This window comes from Rana temporaria, chromosome 1, assembly GCF_905171775.1.
Source record: "Rana temporaria chromosome 1, aRanTem1.1, whole genome shotgun sequence".
Lineage (NCBI taxonomy): Eukaryota > Metazoa > Chordata > Amphibia > Anura > Ranidae > Rana > Rana temporaria.
The window spans coordinates 466,676,829-466,695,516 of record NC_053489.1 but is presented as its reverse complement, the minus strand read 5'-3'; the positions used below and the strand labels follow the sequence as shown (position 1 = coordinate 466,695,516).

The following is an 18,688-nucleotide window of genomic DNA, read 5'->3' as shown; positions in this document are numbered from 1 at the left end:
TGATGGCACAGTGAGGCAGCCATTTGAAGGCACAGTGGCTGCGTTTGCTGGGCACAGTGGCTGTGTTTGCTGGGTGCAGTGGCAGCGTTTATGATAGAGCGGAGCTTGCTATCTCCCACCAACACTACCCCGAGTATATAATTAGTGCGGTGGGCGGGGGCTGTTAACATCTCTCCGCCTCCGCCCGCCCGCTCACTCGAGATGGATGACGCGGCGAGGCCGCTGCACCGCGGCGGGAAAAATAAACTAATCGGGATAACACCGTACAACCCCAGGAAGTCAGCACAGCACAGGGATTGTGGGAACCCTTCATAATGAGCACAGCAGAAGTACAGCCCCAGGAAGTCAGCACAGCACAGGGATGGTGGGAACCCCCGCATCGCCCCAGCACACTGCATCGATCCCAGCACACCGCATCGGCCCAAGCACATCGCAGCACAGCGCATCGTCCCCAGCACACTACATCGGCCCCAGCACACCACATCGGCCCCAGCACACCGCATCAGTCCCAGCACACCGCATCAGTCCCAGCACACTGCAACGCCCCCTGCAAAATTGCATCGCATCACACCAGCACATTGCATCACCCCCCACCAAATCGCATCACCACAGCACATTGCATTGCCCCCTGCCAAATCGCATCGCCCCCCGCCAAATTGCATCACATCGCACCAGCACATTGCAATGCCCCCCACCAAATCACATTGCCCCAGCACATCGCATTGCCCCCGCCAAATCGCATCGCCCCCCACCAAATTGCATGACATCGCACCAGCACATAGCATCGCCCCGCCACCGCCAAATCGCATCACCTAAGAAAATAGGTGCAGGAACTCATCCACGACCCCGTTCAGATTTCACAAACAGTAGAAGGGTCTTAAAGGGGAATTAAATACGAGGATTGCATTACATACAGAGTGCAGAGTTCAGGTGGGTTACACACAGTGCAGAGCTGTCATTTGTAAACACAGAAACCAGACTTCTGTGTTTACAAGTGATTGTGGTGAGCAGGAACCAAAGGGTCTGAGACAGAGGTGGTGGAACTGAGTTCCCCCAAGTTCCCCCTGAAAAAAAGCCCTGATTACAATCAAGTACAGTAAGTATATGTAAAACCTGACAATTAACCTAGTTGCTCATTCTTGGTCTGTTAAATAATACCATTGAAATATTTTATTACATCTGTTCGATAAGTGCAAATACATTTCTGCTGATTCTGTTGAGAAAACTACTGGAGAGCAAGACTTAGGGCCCTTTCACAGGGCATTTTCATCCATCCGTTTGCGGATGAAAACGGGACATACATTGGTCCCTATGTGATTGCGTGTGTCAGCCGATGAACATCCGCTGACACCCGTAATCACCCGTGACTGCCAAGCTCCGATTTCGCGGACGGAAGAAAATCCTATTTTTTCTTCCGTCTGCGGATCGGATGAACACGGACATACGGTCCGTGTTCATCCGATCCCCACATAGGGGAGAGCGGAGGAAAGACAGGGCGGTCCCTGCACAGTGTGCGGGGACCGCCCTGTCAGCCGACGGCTCAGCGGAGATTTTACAAAGGATCCCCGCTGAGCTGACGGACACACGGGGCGGATCATTACTGATCCGCCCCGTGTGAAAGGGCCCTAAAGAGGTGATTTACTATAACAGGTGCACACAGAATCTTTTGCAGCTATGCATACTAGTAACCAATCAGCTTCTAGGTTTTAGGCCTGGTTCACACTGGTGCGTTTTGACATGCGATTTGGCATGTCAAATCGCATGTCAAAATGGCAGTATTTGCCGCAAATTGCCGGCAATGGCACCGCCCTAATCGGTACGACGCCGTATCTGCGGTGCTGCACCGATTTCAAAAAGTAGTTCCTGTACTACTTTTTGCGATTTCGGCATGCGATTTACATTGACATCTGTGCAGAAACCTGCACAGAAGTCTCTATAATCGCGGCCGAAATCGGGACTGCCAGCGGGAGTGAAATCGTGCGAGTTCAGCTGAACCTAGGCTTATTGTCAAAGCTTAATTGGACAAACTGAAGTTAGAAGCTGATTGGTTGCTATTCACAGCTGCACCAGATGCTGTGTGCATCAGTTTTAGTAAATCTCCCCCCAAGTCACCCTGCACAAGGAGAGAGAGAAGCAGTGACTTGTCTTTATGACAGAAAGATCCTGCACAAAGGCAGTATTTCATGCTGGATTACTGCACAGAGCGGAAAGAAATACACATCAATTTGCAAGAAAAGCACACCAAAATGCATGTCAGAATACACACGCCTCATGCAATTAGACAATATTTACTCACCCTGGAGTTCAGCTTTAAAGGGCTGGTCAAATCAGGCTCAGGGTGAGGCTTCATAAGGGAGTGTCACCATCTCACAATCTCTCCTGCCAGCAAAGGGAAACCTAAAGAGGAAAGAGTGCCTAAAGCCGGGAAAAAAAATACTTCTTCTTCCACCAACATGTGCACTGCTGGAAAAGTACTGTAGTTTGTATATCATTTTTTTTTATTTATTTTGCTTTGTCGTTTGTTCTGAATAGTGTTGCAGACTTAATTAAGGTTTATTTCTGCATCAGTGTTAGCTATCTACTTGCAATACATTCTTAATGGTTCATGTAGAGCAGGGATATGCAATTAGCGGACCTCCAGCTGTTGCAAAACTACAAGTCCCATCATGCCTCTGCCTCTAGGTCTCATGCTTGTGGCTGTCAGAGTCTTGCTATGCCTCATGGGACTTGTAGTTCTGCAACAGCTGGAGGTCCGCTAATTGCATATCCCTGATGTAGAGTATAGTCATGTTCTCATTTTAGACGTTGTTGAAATATGTAGATTCCTTTTTTACTGAATATCTTTACATTTATAGAACAGCTAAAGGTAGAACTTTTTATTTTAGATTTGGGTAGAACAGTGAAACCACTATCAGGTTTAAATGCTGTCTGTCCCCATTAGGACCACTGTCAGGTTTGTATTGCTGTTTGTGTCCCCATTGGGATGATTCACTCTCTCTGATCAGATGTGAGTGTGAATGAAAGTGAGGGTGAATTTTTTTTTTTTTTTTTTTGAGTCACCTCCAGAATAGGAATAGAGGGGAAATCTTCCAATAGAGACACTTGTTCCTGTGACAACTATCTATAATGCCTCGATCGGAATTTCCAATGGAAAAAGTCCGAAGTACTTGTGTGTATGCCCCATTGGAGTAATTCCATCGGAAATTCCGGAGTTTACATAGAGAACGTGGTCTGTTTTCCTCCGATGGAATTACGTCGACAAAGGTCCGATCGTGTGTACGAGGCATAAGAGAATTTCTCTCACATTGGAAAGTTATCCTCTGACTTCTTTTTTTGTCTACAGAACAGAAAGTGAAGAGAAATCTCCCTAATGAGACAAAGATAACAAAAAACTGCCCCTATTCTATCCAAAATGAGAAAAATAATTTTGTGGATTTAGATATTGTTTAAAGCGGTGGTTCCCCCTAAAACTAATTTCTAACAATAGATTCGTAAGACCCGTTACACTGCGGGTAGGCTGGCTTTTTTTTTTTTTTATTCGTACATACCGAGATCTCCCCGTCTCGTCCCTAGGCGGTGGGCGGAACTAGTTGATTGACGTTTCTCGGACGGGCGCGTACGTGACGTCACGACTTTCCGAAAGAAGCCGAACGTCGCTGCGCATGCGCCGTATAGAGTCGGCTCTATACGGCGCATGCGCAGCGACAATCGGCTTCTTTCGGAAAGTCGTGACGTCACGTACGCGCCCGTCCGAGGAACGTCAATCAACTAGGAACGCCCACCGACAAGGAACGAGACGGGGAGATATCGGTATGTACTAAAAAAAAAAAAAAAAAAGCCAGCCTACCCGCAGTGTAACGGGTCTTACGAATCTATTGTTATCAATGTGTTTTAGGGGGAACCACCCCTTTAAGGAATGCTTTCCTACTGTGTTATAAATTAGTCATTATTTTTTGGAATATTTTATTATATTATATTTATGATATACCTATATTTGGAGCCTCACTGGAGGTGCAGAAAATATTATTGTGCTAAGCAGGATGTGGAATTTGCTTTTATCTATAGCAAACAATGTTGTATTTATTACTAAGCGTTATTTGTACTGTAAATGCCAATTCCAGGAATTTTCTAAAAGTAAATTTAAAGAGCAGTCAAACTATTGCTTTATACACATGCCACAGATTGTTTAAAGTGGTAGTATACTCTGTACTACCACTTTAACCTACAGGTAAGCCTATAATAAGGCTTACCTGTAGGCATAAAGAATATCTCCTAAACCTGTAAGGTTTAGGAGATTTTCCCCCCCGCAATGCGCCGCTGACAGCAGCGGCGCATGCGCAGCAGAGATCCTCGGCTAAAAGCCCGGCAGCCGCCGGACCTTGCCGGGAAGAAGTTTCCCACGCGCATGCGCGGGAGTGACGACATCGCCGCTCCAGCCAATCACAGCGCTGGAGCGGCGATACCCGGAAGACACGCCAAGGAAAGATGACCTCTCCCTCGGCGTGGACCAGGTAAGTTCCTCTCACCTCGTTCCGAGGTAAGTATTTCATAATGTGCTAGTATGCAGTGTATACTAGCTCATTATGGCTTTTGCTTTTCAGGTTTAAAAAAAAAACAGCGGGTTTACTACCGCTTTAATATAGATTGTGTGCTCCTCCTATATGTTGTATTATATGTGCGTGATTTTCTTCAGTTTTTGTAACTAACGTCAAAGAATAATAAATGTTTTCATAGATATAATTGATGTGGTCTTCAAACATAAAAAAGCGTGAAACTCATAATAGACAAGGTGGTAGTAGTAGTAGATTCCATCGCTTCTATACTTTCTAAACACTGAACTAGAACAGGCTTGTAGGCAGTGAAGTAACAGGAATGAAAGCCAGAGGATCAGCATGCCAAGCAGCTGACATTTCAGAGATTTGGATCTTGTTTGTCCAGTGAAGAGAAACTTCAAACAAGCTCAATAGCTCTGGCACTGCAGCTCTCGCCCTATAGGCTCCTGAGATGTGAATTCCGGTTCTGGAGAAAGAGAGGTGGGGGGAGGGGACAAAGAAAAATGGAGAGAAAGAAGAAGGGATAGAACAAACAAGAAATATGGATAGGGAGAGAGAGAGAAAAGGGGAAGAAAGGAGAACAGAGAGCAAACAGTAGGGTAAAAAATATTTGAAAAATTTTATTGGGGGGGGGGGGGGGGGGGACACCAAATTTTACCACACCAGGTGACACCAGCCCTAGTGACGCCACAGTTCACACAGCAAGGGGCTCCTGACAGTAGTATGTGTCTGTTATTAGACATAGGTAAAGATGGCCGTATTTGCTATTGCATTATACCACTTTAACCTGTATAGTGATCAATAAGTTCATCTTCTGTCTAGAGATGGGCCGAACACCCCTCTGTTCGGTTCGCACCAGAACCCCCGATTCCTGAACAGAGAAAAAGTTTTGAACAGAACAGCGAAACCCCATTAAAGTCTATGGACCCAAACTGGAAAAGTGACAATTTTAACCGCTTATATGCAAGTTATTGGTCATAAAAAGGGTATGGGGGTCCGGATACTGCCCTGCGGGACATGTATCAAAGTATATATATTGTAGCAGAGCATCCCAGAGAGAGCCTGGGAAAGTCCTGTTCGGGGTTTATACCTCTCCCAGGCTCCTCTCTCATACGTTCAGGGATCTCTGATCCAGTTCAGGTGTTCCTCTCTCCCAGGTCCATTTAAGCTCACCTGAGCAGACAGTCTTTGCTCTGCCTGGGAAACACAGATAGTGCTGATCTGTGAGAGCAAGGAGGTTGGTGAAAACTGTTAAGCATTTGATGTGGAAGCTGACAAGCTGTAGGCTTGCTCTGTGTGTGTGTGTCACAAGACGCGGCTAGGTTTTTAATTACTTTTGTTTGTTTTTCTGCACACTGTACAGCACCTGTAAATAGATTTTGTATATAGCACCAATAAACAATCCCATGGACTTGGTATATGTGCCTGCTCATCCCAGGGAGCTCTTGTACCTGCTACCTATCCCCCAGGTTAATATAGTGCCTGGGGGGTCCCCTTAATCTGCCTGTAAAGTGGTGCATCTGTACCCTATATAGAACCTTCAGACATTTCTAAAGACTTTTTTTTTATTTTTTATGAAATTACATGTTCTGAACCAGGCCACATGCCCTCAACATAGGGGGCAATTTGGGGTGGGGGCCACTCTGCACATACCCCCACTCATTCACCAAAAAAAGTGTAAAAAACAAAAACAGGAGTCATTTTTTGACAATTCCTTTATTAAAAATCAAAAAACAATGTTCCCCCATGTAGATCTATCATCAGTCACCTGGTGGCACTGCCCTTTGTGATGTCAACAACTCTGCATGCACTGGTCAGTGATGTCACACAAGGGGGTGGTGCCACCAGGTGAATGGGTAGGGGTACTCATTCATATGGGGGGGCCCAGAATCTGGGGGCCCCCTTTTTTTTGCACGCACATGATTAGATCCTGAGGCTATAATTGGGTTGAAAAAAGTTGGGCTCAGGTGCAGAGAACTGTGCCCCGAACCCACCCACTTGGGACACTAGCAAATCAATATTCGCTATTGGTTTCCGGCTTTCCAATCAGGGCAAGAGGCGGATCTGAACTGGGTTGGTCAGGAGAAGAAGGGAGGGGGGAGTGCGGACCAGGGGGGTTTGTTTGCCGCCCACCCCCCAAAAAAGTTTAGCACCAGCTGTTATGGACGCCACAGCCAGCTTCCCGGCCCACTCCTTAACAACCACTATTCACAGTGTCCTGATTGCAAAGCTGTGCCCAATCAGGGTTTATAATGCACTGTACAGGGTGCCGAATGTCCTGCAAATGTGGGTGTTCGTCGAATGGGCGAACAGGTGATTTTGGGGCTGAACTTTTGCTTGGTCCAAACTGTTTGCCCAACTCTACTTCTGTCACCACCTTTATTATGAATATAGTTTTTGAAATTGCTGTTCTTTCTCTATATGCAAACATGTTGATTTTGAGCAGCCAATTAGTTTTGTTTCTGCCACTAATCCATGAGTTCAGCTGCTGTCACAACTTTGTTATGAATATACACACTCATTTGCATATCATTTTAACCCTTGTGTCTGTGTATATATGGGGGGATTTACTAAAAATGGAGAGTGCAAAATCTGGTGCAGCTTTGCATATACACCACTCAGCTTCCAGGTTTTATTGTCAAAGCTTTATTAAATAAGCTGAAGTTAGAAGCTGATTGGTTACTATGCACATCTGTACCAGATTCTGAGTGCTCCACTTTAAGTGCCAGTTCAGATTTGTGCCATGACCGAGATCGGATGTGATTCGCACCACACTGCAGTGCAAATCACATGCGATCTCTGTGCGATGCAATTTCAGCCATACAGATAGTATGGCTGAAATCGCACTGCATTCGGACCAAACTCACACAGGACCTTTTTTTTGGTCCGCACACCCATGCGATCCAATTCCTGTCTGAATTCGTGATATGCAAATTGATTTGGGGTTGTCAATAACTTTTAACTGACACTCCCATGTGATGCGGGAACCCGCAGTGGATTCGCAGGGTTCCCGCATTGCAGCAGTGTGAATCGGCACTTAGTAAATCTCCCCCTATGTGTCACTGATTCCTAAGGAAGCCATAGACTTAACAGGGAATCCCTGCCCCTTTCAAGCACGCTGGACAGGTGTTCTAAATCCTCTTGATATTATCCAAAATTAAAGAAAAGTTTTGCCTTAAGTTATACTTTAATTCATTGGTTTTATTCAATGGTATAAATGATGAGAAAATTAACCCATTAAAATCTACTTTACAGACTTTATATAAAGCAGCAAGGCACAGTGATGAGGACGGCCTCAGAAGTGTCACATGACACCTCACATTAAATTAAAACTTGTATGTTCATGCCTTATCACTTCCCGGGCCTTTGGCTAAGATCAAGAGTAGTATCTGTACTTGTCAGTGTCCAGTAAGGGTGCTCTGCCATCATTCTGGCTTGCTGTATAGTATTCCTGCTGGTATGATGGGGGCTCTGAAGGCTAGTACCGGCTGAAAGACTGGGGGGGGGGGGGGCAGTGCCTCCTGATTTGAATGGGTCTACCTTGTCTGGCCATAGCCTGGGGAGAATCCACAGTGCTGTGCCCCCTGGGAGTTAAGTCACCCCAGGGGTGCTCTTAGATTTACTTGAGCATGGGAACCCCATGGTGGGAATTGAACACATGGTCACGGCACTTATGCTTTCTTCCGCACTTGGCCTCTTTGGGCTAGACCTTTTAGTGACCAGGCCTTAAGACTTGGCCTATGCACTAGAATGGGCACTATTCACTTTTTTTTCTCTCACTTTTTTGTCACCTTTCACTTTTGTCTGTTTTTTCACTTGGATGGAGGGTGTGGGTCCTTGGGCCTACCCTGAAGTTTAGGGATAGGATGTGTGGCCATTAGGTTCCTACCTCCCCTGACCATGAGGAGAGGGACCCACCAGGCTTTTTGGCTAGATAGACCATGTTTGAGCCTTGCGCCTGTCAGGAGCCTTAAGTCCTGGGGGTCAGTGTAAGATCCTACTCCTTTGAAAGATGGACAAAAGGCACATCCTTAAGTGCACTTTTTTGTGTGTTTCACATGCACTGTTTAAATGCTGATCAGCAGACCTTTGTTGGTCATGTCCCTTCGACAGAAGCCAGACATTTCCCTGACTTCTGTCAGGCCGGCTATCATATACACGGGCCAAATGTTGGCAGGTTTCTTTTGAACCAGCCGTTACCATCCTATATTCAGTCCATGTGTACAGCCCTTTAGTTAATAGCAGAGTAAGCTTACCCTTAACCATACCCTTTAAAGATGCTCTACTTTTACCATAATTTGGTCAACCCATAGTATCTTGTGGCACACTCCAGCCCACATCATATCTCTACTCAGTGTCCAAGGCATTTTGTCTTTATACCTTCATTGTGTTTTTTTTTTTTTTTTCAAATGTCTGTTTCAGAGTGTGTTAAAAATGGAGGCATGAACATGCAAAATTTCAGCTAATTCTGCTTTTTTATGGCTGACAGCCTTACTGAGGTAACCAAACAGATACAGGCATACCCCGCTTTAAGTACACTCACTTTACATACACTCGCGAGTAAGGACATACCCGTAAGTGCCTTACAAGTACTGTACAGACATTTTGCAGCCGCGGTAGAAGGAGCTGAAGCTCAGAGAGCATAGCCCACCCTGTTCCAGTGTGCCCCTGACACCCCCACTACAGCCCCTGAGACCTCAACTACAGCTCCTGACACCCCCACTACAGCCCTTGACCCCCCACTACACCCTAGAAGTGAAAAAAGGTGTTGTTTCTCTTTAAGTACATTTTCATTTTACATACATGCTCTGGTCCCATTGTGTACTTAAAAGTGGGGTATGCCTGTACTTGGTATTTGAAGCTTGCATGTCTACTCAGTTTGCTCATGCATACATTCTGTTACATGCTGAATAAAAAGACTGAAATTAAAAAATAGTGTTATTGTTTCATTATATCGTGATTGTATGAATGCCAGTCTAATATTATATTTTCTTCGCAGGATATTACATGCAAGGCAGCTGTTGCCTGGGAGCCTCATAAACCTCTGTCCATTGAAACAATTACTGTGGCTCCACCAAAAGCCCATGAAGTTAGAATTAAGGTAAGCCTTTGGTGAGGTAAATTGAATAGCCACTCAACATGTATCCCTAAACAAAAAAAAAATTGAATTTGTGAACTTCGTATGTACGTTCATAAGCCCTAAACATTGTTTGTGCAGAAAAGAATATTAGGTGGATTCAGAAAGACTTAGGCTGGCGTACCAGTAGATATGCCAGCCTAAGTCTGAATGTGCGCCGGCGCTAATTTAAACGTATTCTGGTAACCAGATACGCTTAAATAAGGCTCAGATATGAGCGGCGTAAGTGTCTTACACCGTCGTATCCTAAAGTGTAATTTGTAGGCTGACCGCTAGGTGGCGCTTCCATTGAGGTCGGCGTAGAATATGTAAATCACTAGATACGCCTATTCACGAACGTACGCCCGGCCGACGCAGTACAGATACACCGTTTACGTAATGCATTATCAGGCCTAAAGTTAAGTATTGCCGTCGTTCCCGCGTCAAAATTTGAAAATTTTACGTCGTTTGCGTAAGTCGTCCGTGAATAGGGATTTACGTCCACGTCAAAACCAGTAGGACCGTGCAGTGTACTTAGCCGCAATGCACACTGGGATATGTACACGGACGGCGCATGCGCCATTCCAAAAAAACGTCAGTCACGTCAGGTCAACCCAAATTAACATAAAACACGCCCCCTCAGCCTATTTTGAATTAGGCGCACTTACGCCCGTCGCATTTACGCTACGCTGCCGTAACTTAGCAGGCAAGTACTTTGTGAATCATGTACTTGCCTCGCTAACTTACGGCGGCGTAGTGTAAACACGATACACTACGCCGCCGCAAGGATAAGCCTGCCTACCTGAATCTAGCTATATACCTTTAAATTATTTACATTTGTCTTCATACTGCTCCAGTCCATTGTATACTGCAAATGGTGCTGGGATATTAATCATCAATGAAAATTAGACAATTGCATTCAAGTCATTTCTTGCAGATAGTTTGCTTCTCATCAAGATGTGTAGATAAGGAATGATCTATTTGTATAGAGGGCCTAACCTGTGTACCTGAGAAGTGGGAGGAGTCAACATAAATGGATTCTTAAACATTGTTTATATTGTAGAAATTTGACGATCACTTAAATAAATCAGTTTACGTATCTGGTGCAGGTTATACACTTCAGGCTAAAGGGGTAGTGTTTATCAACAAGGAACTTTCCAATTGTAATATTGGAGCACAGAATGCATAAGGAGCACTCCCCTTGAGGAGGCTACAGCATTACTGGGTCACACTGCAATTCCCAAAAGTCCTTGCAGATATCTGGCTGGAGGTGGAAGACTGTCTAATTAAGACTGTAGGAGAGACAGCCTGTAAGGCCTCCTACACACGACCTAAGAACTCGTCGTAAATGAAACATTGTTTTCCTCGACGAGTACCTTGTTAGGCTTGTCGAGAAACTTGACAAGCTTGCTTTGCGTACACACTGTCAAGACCAAATCTCGTCGTTCTCAAACGCGGTGACGTACAACACATACGACGGCAGGGGAAGTTCGATTCCACTGGCAAAACCCTTGGGGCAGCTTTTGCTAATCTCATGTTACTGCGTGTTAAGTAAAAGTTTGGTAAGAGACGATTTGCACTTTTCAGTCTGTTACAGCGTGACGAATGTGCTATCTCCATTATAAACGCTACTTTTACCGAAGGTGCACTCCCGTCTCATACTTTATTCTGAGCATGCGCGGGTTTCTAAGCATACACACGAATGTGTTTCTCGACGAGAAACACGACAAAGAAATTGAGACTCCCGACGAGGAAAAAGATCTTGTTCTCTTTTTTTTTTTTTTTTTTTTTTTTTTTTTTTTTTTTTTCTCGTTGAGTTCCTCGACAGTTTTCTCGATGAAAAACATACAGCAAAAAAGCTCTGCCACCAAGTTTCTTGATGGATTCTGTCGAGGAAAACGGTCGTGTGTACGAGGCCTGAGAGAAAACCTACTCTTTCCCTCTCCCTATCATTGCTCTTATTCTCTCCAGAACTAGCACGGCTCTGTTCCTAACCCACTCCCACTCTGCAGGTGAACTGAATTATTCAGAATCTTCTATATTAACCACTTCAGGAGATCAGTGTCATTGTCACTAGGCAGAACGGGGAGATGTTTGTTTACATTAGCATCTCCTCGCTCTATCTCTCCGTGAGACGATCGCGGGTATCCACACAGCGATCGAGTTTGCGGAACCTACGATCGGGCTCATGGCAGGGGCGCACACGGCGGCATCTTAAAGGTGGACGTACCTGTACGCCCATATCCCTGTTTGTGCTATTCTGTCGACGTAAATAGGTGTGCGGCGGTCCTTAAGTGGTTAAACCCAAAAGCAACTATGTAATATATTGCAGCTTATCAATTCCTATGCCGCGTACACTCAATCATTTTTCGGCATGGAAAAAAACGTTTTGAAGAACGTCATTTAAAATGATCGTGTGTGGGCTACACATCATTTTTTCAGGTTCTGAAAAAATGACAAATAAAATTCGAACATGCTGCATTTTTTTAACGTCGTTTTAAACAATGTCGTTTTTCGGGTTGTAAAAAATTATCGCGTGTGGGCTAAAATGACGTTTTAAACCCGCACATGCTCAGAAGCAAGTTATGAGACGGGAGCGCTCGTTCTGGTAAAACTACTGTTCGTAATGGAGTAAGCACATTCATCACGCTGTAACAGACAGAAAAGCGCGAATCGTCTTTTACTAACAAGGAATCGGCTAAAGCAGCCCAAAGGCGTATAGAACTTCCCCTTTAGAGTGCTGTTGTACGTCACCACGCTTTGTTCATAATTTTTTTAAAACGATGGTGTGTGGGCAATGTCGTTTTTAATGATGAAGTTGGAAAAACTTTGTTTTTTTGGACATGCTGAAAAACAACGTTTTTTTTCATGCCGAAAAATGATCGTGTGTACGCGGCATTAGATGTGATGGTCGCATTAGTTTTCTCTTTTTATGCTTTCTTTAGGGCACCCAAGCAGGTACACTCCCAACCCGCAGCTCTGTGTGCCCATTCCCACACAGAGTCAAGGCTTGGCCCCAACCCCTCCATCTCCTGATTGGCTCAATGACAGTGATTATCCACAGCTTCTGCCAAAGGCCAATCAGGAGTTTGAGTCCCCAGGGCAGGCAATGGTCCCGTGGACATCGTTAAATCAAGAGAGCGGGCTCAGATAAGTATTAGGGGGGTCTGGGGGGCTGCTGCACACAGGTTTTTTACAATACTGTGTACATGTACATTGCGTTAAAATGCAACCTGTCTGCATTTTAATGCAACACACATAAATGCATGTAAATGCAACACAAGTTAAAGGAACTTGTAAGGGCTCATTAACACCTACACAGCCATTTGTTTATCTTTTTGTTTTAGTGTGTAGCTAGGTGCAGACAGACAATTTAAGTGAATGGATACGCATCGGCTGTACAGACTCACCGCACAGCCAAGTTTGACTGGTATGCAGACATAGAGCCTTTTCCATTTGGGGCTATTAAAGCGGAGGTTCACACAAAAAGTCAACCTCCGCTTTTTGGATCCCTCCCCCCCTCCGATGTCGCATTTGGCACCTTTCAGGGGGGTGATGATACCTGTCTGAGACAGATATTTGCACCAGTTCCAGGTTCTAACTCCCGCGGGAAATCCAGCCTTGTCACGTCACCCCCCCCCCCCCGCTGTCTTCTGGGAAACTGTTCACAGTAGGGAATCGGGCCGTGAAACCGCAATGCTTCACTTCCTATTTTCCTCACCGAGGATGGTGGCGGAAGCAGCCGAGGACCGAGTGATTGCTCAGCCTCGGCTGCTGACATCGCGGGCGTGCTGCACAGGTAAGTGTCAATTTTTTAAAAGTCAGCAGCTGCCGTATTTGTAGCTGCTGGCTTAAAAAAAAAAAAAGGCGTAACCTCCGTTTAACTGCTTTACACCCGCCCAACGTCAAATATTGGAGGGACGGTGCGGCTCTCGTTCTGGGTGGACGTCATATGGGTGGATGTCCCTGCATACCTGTCAAACTCATGGTGAGTCTGTACAGCCAGTGCATATACATTCACTTTTATGAGCTGATAGGACACAGCTTAGTAATACTCCAAAAAGATAAACAAATTGTTCTTCATGTTGTGTCAATTCAAATGGGATGATTGCACATACAAATGCAATGCAACGTGCATGAAAATGCATGTTAAATGCACATCATGGCACATGCATTTGTGTTGATGTTTTGCGGTGAGTTTTTATGCACAGTATAGCGTGAAAGACCCTTTAAGTTTGCGCTGATAAAATACATTGCTTTTGAGGCCCTAGGAGCTGTGGATCTGTTTTAAACTTTGCATGCTAAAAATGGTAGATTTTTTTAATAATGTACACTGCGGTTTAGATCCATGAGCTCGCAATCTATTCCCAAATTAAATTAATTAAATTTTGTAGAGGTCTATATTGAATACATATGCTGCCTCTTTAGGCCTTGTTCACATTGGTGTACCTATTCACAAACCTTTGCGAAAGACTGTCTTCATCTGTATGGGATGCACAGGTGTTCCATGCATTCACATGCAGGCAGTCCCATTCATGTCTATTGGAATACAATGGCTGCATGTTTGTGAACACACACCTGCACCAGCAGCTGTGTCCGTGCGGCCTTTGCATTCCCATTGACATGAATGGGACTGCCTGCACACAGATCATGCACCATGCAGACAAAGTCAGCCCTCTGCATGGGTGTATGAATAAGTACACCAGTGTAAGGCATGGTTCATACTAGTACGGGCCGTGTTTTCCAGTTTGCGGGTTACGGGAAACGCATTGATTTCCTTTCCCCAACCACCCGCAGCTGAATCTCACTGCTCTTGCGAGACACGCGTAGCTGTAATTAATCCTCCACGCATCTCAGCCCGCAGCGTAGTTGTGGGTGCGGAAAACGCAGGGAAGCCTGCGGCCACGTTTTTAGAAAGGTGTATGCACCTTTTTTCTGCGGTTCACGCAGCACAGCAGCTCTTTCGAATAAATGGACTGCCATTTATTCGAGCAAACGTGGCGCACTAGTGTGAACCAAGCTTTAATGAGTCCCAAGGCCCTATTTTTATTAACATTTAATTAAGTGAAAGTTCTGCCTATTTAGGAAAAACTATTGGTTTATATTGACAAAATAGGTGGCTGTTGTTTTCCCATGAGCTATACCTGTATCCAAAATGAGAACAGTAAAAGCTAAGTTTAAAAAAAAATATATAGTTTTCTCCCACGAGCCCTAGTAACTACAGGACGCAGTTGGGACATAGGGCAGGGGAATCCACAGCACCTAGCATGTTGTGCACGTGTAGTGCCCTGCTCCTGATGACCAGTCGCTATGTTAAATTTAGTGTGTGTCTGAGCCTATAGTTAGCACAGACTTTAATGAATAATGCTAAATCAGCCTCTGTTCTGGCTGTGCCTAAAGGGATTTTCCCACTGTTGCCTGGAGGTGGCGATACCACCACAGGCCAATGTTGGAACTCAGGTAAGCTATGGTGTATTTTGTGTCTTTTCCCGGGAACAGCCCAGTGGGAGTGGTCTCCCCGCTGGGCAAGGATACTTAAGGGGCAGATGCCATTTTTTGGGGTTCTTTGCCTCGTGGCCCTCCCTGGAGCGAGGTATGTGTCATGTGATTTTTAGCCTCGGGGCCACACTGGCCCGAGGCTGCATTTCTACCGAGTAGGCCCAGCTGTCCTAACTGGGGCCTACGATTTCAAAGGGATCCCAAGCTGTCCGTCTTACAAGAGGAAGCTACTTAGTGGAGGAAACCAGTAGAGGACCTGCCCTGGAGAAGACCAAGCGGAAGGCTAGTGTCTCAGGACAGGCCTGGTGACTCTATTAAGGGAGGATCTACAGCTCAAGTTACCCTACAGTTTCGCCGGGTCGGCTTAAAGGGGTTGTAAAGGTAAAAAAAAAATCCCTAAATAGCTTCCTTTACCTTATCGCAGTCCTCCTTCACTTACCTCATCCTTCGATTTTTCTTTTAAATGTCCTTATTTCTTCTGAGAAATCCTCACTTCCTGTTCTTCTGTCTGTAACTACACACCATAATGCAAGGCTTTCTCCCTGGTGTGGAGAAAGTCCCTTGAGGGGGCAAGCAGGAGTGTCAGGACGCACACTAACACACAGCTCCTTTCTCTATCTGCAAAGTAGAGGGTGTCCCGACTTGCCTGCTCGCCCCCTCCCCCCTCAATAGGTTTTCTCCACACCAGGGAGAAAGCCTTGCATTACGGTGGTGAGTTACAGACAGAAGAACAGGAAGTGAGGATTTCTCAGAAGAAATAAGGACATTTAAAAGCAAAATCGAAGGATGAGGTAAGTGAAGGAGGACTGCACTAAGGTAAAGGAAGCTATTTAGGGAAAAAATGTTTTACCTTTACAACCCCTTTAAAGGCTCTTTAACTGTATGGCTGGAAGTTCGGGTAGCAAATCCTGTGGCAGAGGATTCTGGACTGTTCATTTTTGCTCGCAGCCAGTCTGTGGCAGAGACTGTTACTGATCATTGTTCGTCCATCATTCCGGCTGCAAGGCCAGGTGAGAGGGGTCTATCCAGGTGAGCAATACCCACTTGAGAGGAAGTGGTGAATGACTTTTGGAACTTAGAAGTTTTTCCCCGGTGATCTGTGCTGTGTACCTGAACCTTCCCCTTCATCCTTCATCCTTCATCCTTCTACTTTCTTCGTAAGTTATGAGAAAAATAAAACCTGACAGTTGGAGGTTTTACAACTTGTGTGGACATTGGAGTTCTTTACGGACTTTCTTCCCCTAGACAACGAGTGTCAAGGTAACGTGCAAGGCCCAAAAACTAAACCAGCAGCTCCTACGGGGGTAGTGCTACACATGTAAAAGAATTACCCAGAAGCTTAAGTGATGAAAAGGTTAAGTGCTATACTGTTTACTCTTAGGGCCCATTCACACTTCTACGTGGTAGTAATGTACTGCAAAACACTGATTTTTCTTTGTTACTGCAACGCATGGACTGTGGTGTGTTGCAGTGTCATTATTTTGTATAACACATAAAGGCTAGGTTCACAGGTTAGATTCCATTGTGGATCTCTTTAAGAGGACATCAGAATGGTGGTTTCCAGGCATTTGGGAGGTAATACTGATGCCTTTTGAATGCTTTTTTTTCTTGTGGGTGGACACAGTACCACCTGTCATGTTGAGAAGCATAGTTACATTTGTCACAGTATTTGTACTATACCCTCTGACTGCCTTGTTGGGCTTTTGGTGGGCAGTCAGGGAAAGGGCTTTAAAAACACATTCTTACTGCCTGTCTGAACGAGTCCCAATCCAGTATTATAGTTGTGGCCAATGCACCTGCACTGCAGAACATACTGTATCTACTGTAGGTGGCAAGGCCAGACAACTCATGTGCCGATGGCTAGATGTCTTGAGAAAGTAAGCCATAAAATAATACAACGTAACAGTATGTAGTATTAAAAATGTATATTAACATACAATTATAGCTTTGCCACATCTGTAGTGCCAGATGTCAGTACGCCAAGTAAGCTGTATGATCCTCCTATGCAGATACCTGCAGAAACCTGCACATGATTACATTTTGGCTGGTCAATGGAAAATATGGGTGTGCTATTATGCTATTTTAAAGAATTCTTATTCTTTATTTCAGAGATTTATGACAAGGGTGTGTAGACATGCCTTGTTTTTACTACTTGTGTTCCCAATGGATTACATGTCCTTCAAATTATTATGTATAGTAAAAAGACTGCCATTGCCCATTATTTGGCAGATGTTTCACAAAAACGGATTTGCTGGGACATCTTATTAACAGAGTATAGATTGTTCACTTGGCAAACTGTATGCTTCCCCTGCTAATAATGCCCTAGAGTGGGGTGGGACAGGTGGTAGTGTGGTAGATATTAAGCTGTATGAGAATATTAAGTAATCTTGGCTTCCACAAATAATAGCTTTGGCAGACAGCATGACAGTGCCCCTTGGCTGCACACCATTGCTCTAAACCAGTGTTTCTCAAGCTTTTTTTGAGTCAAGGCACCCTTTAAGATTCTGCACAATCTCAAGGTACTACATTCTAAAATGTAAAAAACTAAACTAATAGTTTATATATCGCAGAAATATCTACACATGTACGACCCTGAACGTTGGAGGGTGAGTTATTCTTCCAAATCAAACACACTTTTACACACTAGTATTCCAATATTTCTCATCTCTGTTTCTCGCTCTCTCATTCATTTAGCTAATATGACCCCAGTTATGATAGAGAGGGGCAGAGAAGGGGCAAACAAGCATGCTGTGCGGGCTCTTAATGTCCTCCTTATTAATCAATTACATTATTAGATGCTGGCAGCTTGCTGGTTGTAATGGTGCAAAAATGAAAACCTGTGTCTTCGTTTACCTAAAAGGCAGGTTTGATCCACCCGCCGGCTTGTATACAATTTTTGGGCAATTTTTTTACATTTTGGCACACCTGAAGAAACTTGAAGGTAATCCAGGGTGCTTTGAAAAAGGCTGCTCTAAATCATCGTTATCATAAATGTGATAAATGTGGATAATGCCTGTAATGCCTTGTACACACGGTTGGACTTTTGACCATGCAAAAGTCCGCCGTGAGTCCGTCGGAAGTCCGACAGAAAGATAGAGAACAGGTTCTCTATCTAAGGTCAGTCGGACTTCCGAGAAAAAAAGTCAGATGGAGGCTACACACGGCCGGACTTTCCGAGGGGGAAAAGCCAGTCTGACTTTTTTTCTCGGAAAGTCTGGCCGTGTGTACGAGGCATAAATGTGTTGGAACTGCTGCTTGTAGTATCTGTCATTGGTGCTTCTGACAGGCTGACAATACAGCAGCACAATTAGGAGACAACTGGGAAACCTCCTATAGCAAGAAGTGGCGAAACAAAGGACCTTGGCTAGATCATCAGCTATTTATTTTATAGCAATTTTTGGAAATATGTTGGCATGTTAAAGTTTATATGAGATATTAGTGATTAAGTTTTAGATTTATTCTAAGCATATAGAATTATTTCTGGAACTTTTAGCCATTCTGTGCACACAAACTACCTAGA

At 44.7% G+C, this 18,688-nt stretch overlaps 1 protein-coding gene across 1 annotated transcript in view; it reads left to right on the top strand.

Annotated features, from left to right (window-relative positions):
• The first annotated feature begins 2,341 nt into the window (after nt 1-2,341).
• Nucleotides 2,342-18,688, top strand: part of LOC120917157 (NADP-dependent alcohol dehydrogenase) — a 44,997-nt gene continuing 28,650 nt past the window's right edge. The window contains exons 1-2 of the mRNA XM_040328246.1: nt 2,342-2,471; nt 9,553-9,654. Coding sequence (XP_040184180.1) covers nt 2,454-2,471; nt 9,553-9,654 — 120 coding nt within the window. The 5' untranslated portion in view covers nt 2,342-2,453. The remainder of the gene's footprint in view (nt 2,472-9,552; nt 9,655-18,688) is intronic.